Raw genomic sequence first — 715 nt, 5'->3', positions numbered from 1 at the left:
AGATCCAAAACCGCAATTCAAAATCCGTTTGTCGTCATTTCGTATGAAAGTGATCGCACTTAAGTTATAAATTGTGTAGATGTGTGCCTAAATTTGTATTAACGTAAAAATTGAAGCCAATAACTGTGAAAATGAAAATTTTAAATTAATGCAAAAAACTTACCTATACGTTTCGCTATAATCACAAACTAAGATTACACGATATCTAAAACGTTATTTTTTATAATATAAAAACGACTTCATCAATGAAACGTCCTTTACTCAGGAAGAAAGTATTAAAAATACCAAAGGTCAACAATGCGTAGTGACTAGAGTACAGGTGAAATAATCTGAGGTCCTGTAAGCGAGTTCAGTACAGGCATGTATCATGTAAGCTCACTTCACATATTACTATGCTGAACCTACTTCAAGGTACATAAAGATCGGTTTAAGAGTAAAGGTTTATGCGGAACTGGATGGGACAATTAATCTTGAACATTAAAGGTCCATCGACAAATTCGAAAACATGGTTTCATGCCTTTGTTCTGAAAATTGTTTATCACATTACGCCTACACACTGAATGGCCTTGCTCGTCTTAATAAACCAAGTAAGATGTATGTATGTATGTTTACCCAAAGTAAGTTACAAACAGAAAAGAAAAGCATCACAGATTATATTAAATAACGGAACACAATTTTATGGTATACTACTTCTTAGTTTTATTACACACGAGGT

The 715-nt window shown here is 32.9% G+C and overlaps 1 protein-coding gene across 1 annotated transcript in view; it reads left to right on the top strand.

Annotated features, from left to right (window-relative positions):
- Window positions 1-505: 505 nt before the first annotated feature.
- Window positions 506-715, top strand: part of LOTGIDRAFT_232101 (hypothetical protein) — a gene marked incomplete at both ends in the record, with an annotated part of 13,381 nt that continues 13,171 nt past the window's right edge. The window contains one exon of the mRNA XM_009055728.1: window positions 506-617. Within this exon, the coding sequence (XP_009053976.1) occupies window positions 506-617 (112 nt within the window). The remainder of the gene's footprint in view (window positions 618-715) is intronic.

Source organism: Lottia gigantea (genome assembly GCF_000327385.1).
Source record: "Lottia gigantea unplaced genomic scaffold LOTGIsca_25, whole genome shotgun sequence".
Taxonomy (NCBI): Eukaryota; Metazoa; Mollusca; class Gastropoda; family Lottiidae; genus Lottia; species Lottia gigantea.
This window is presented reverse-complemented; position numbering and strand designations above follow the sequence as displayed.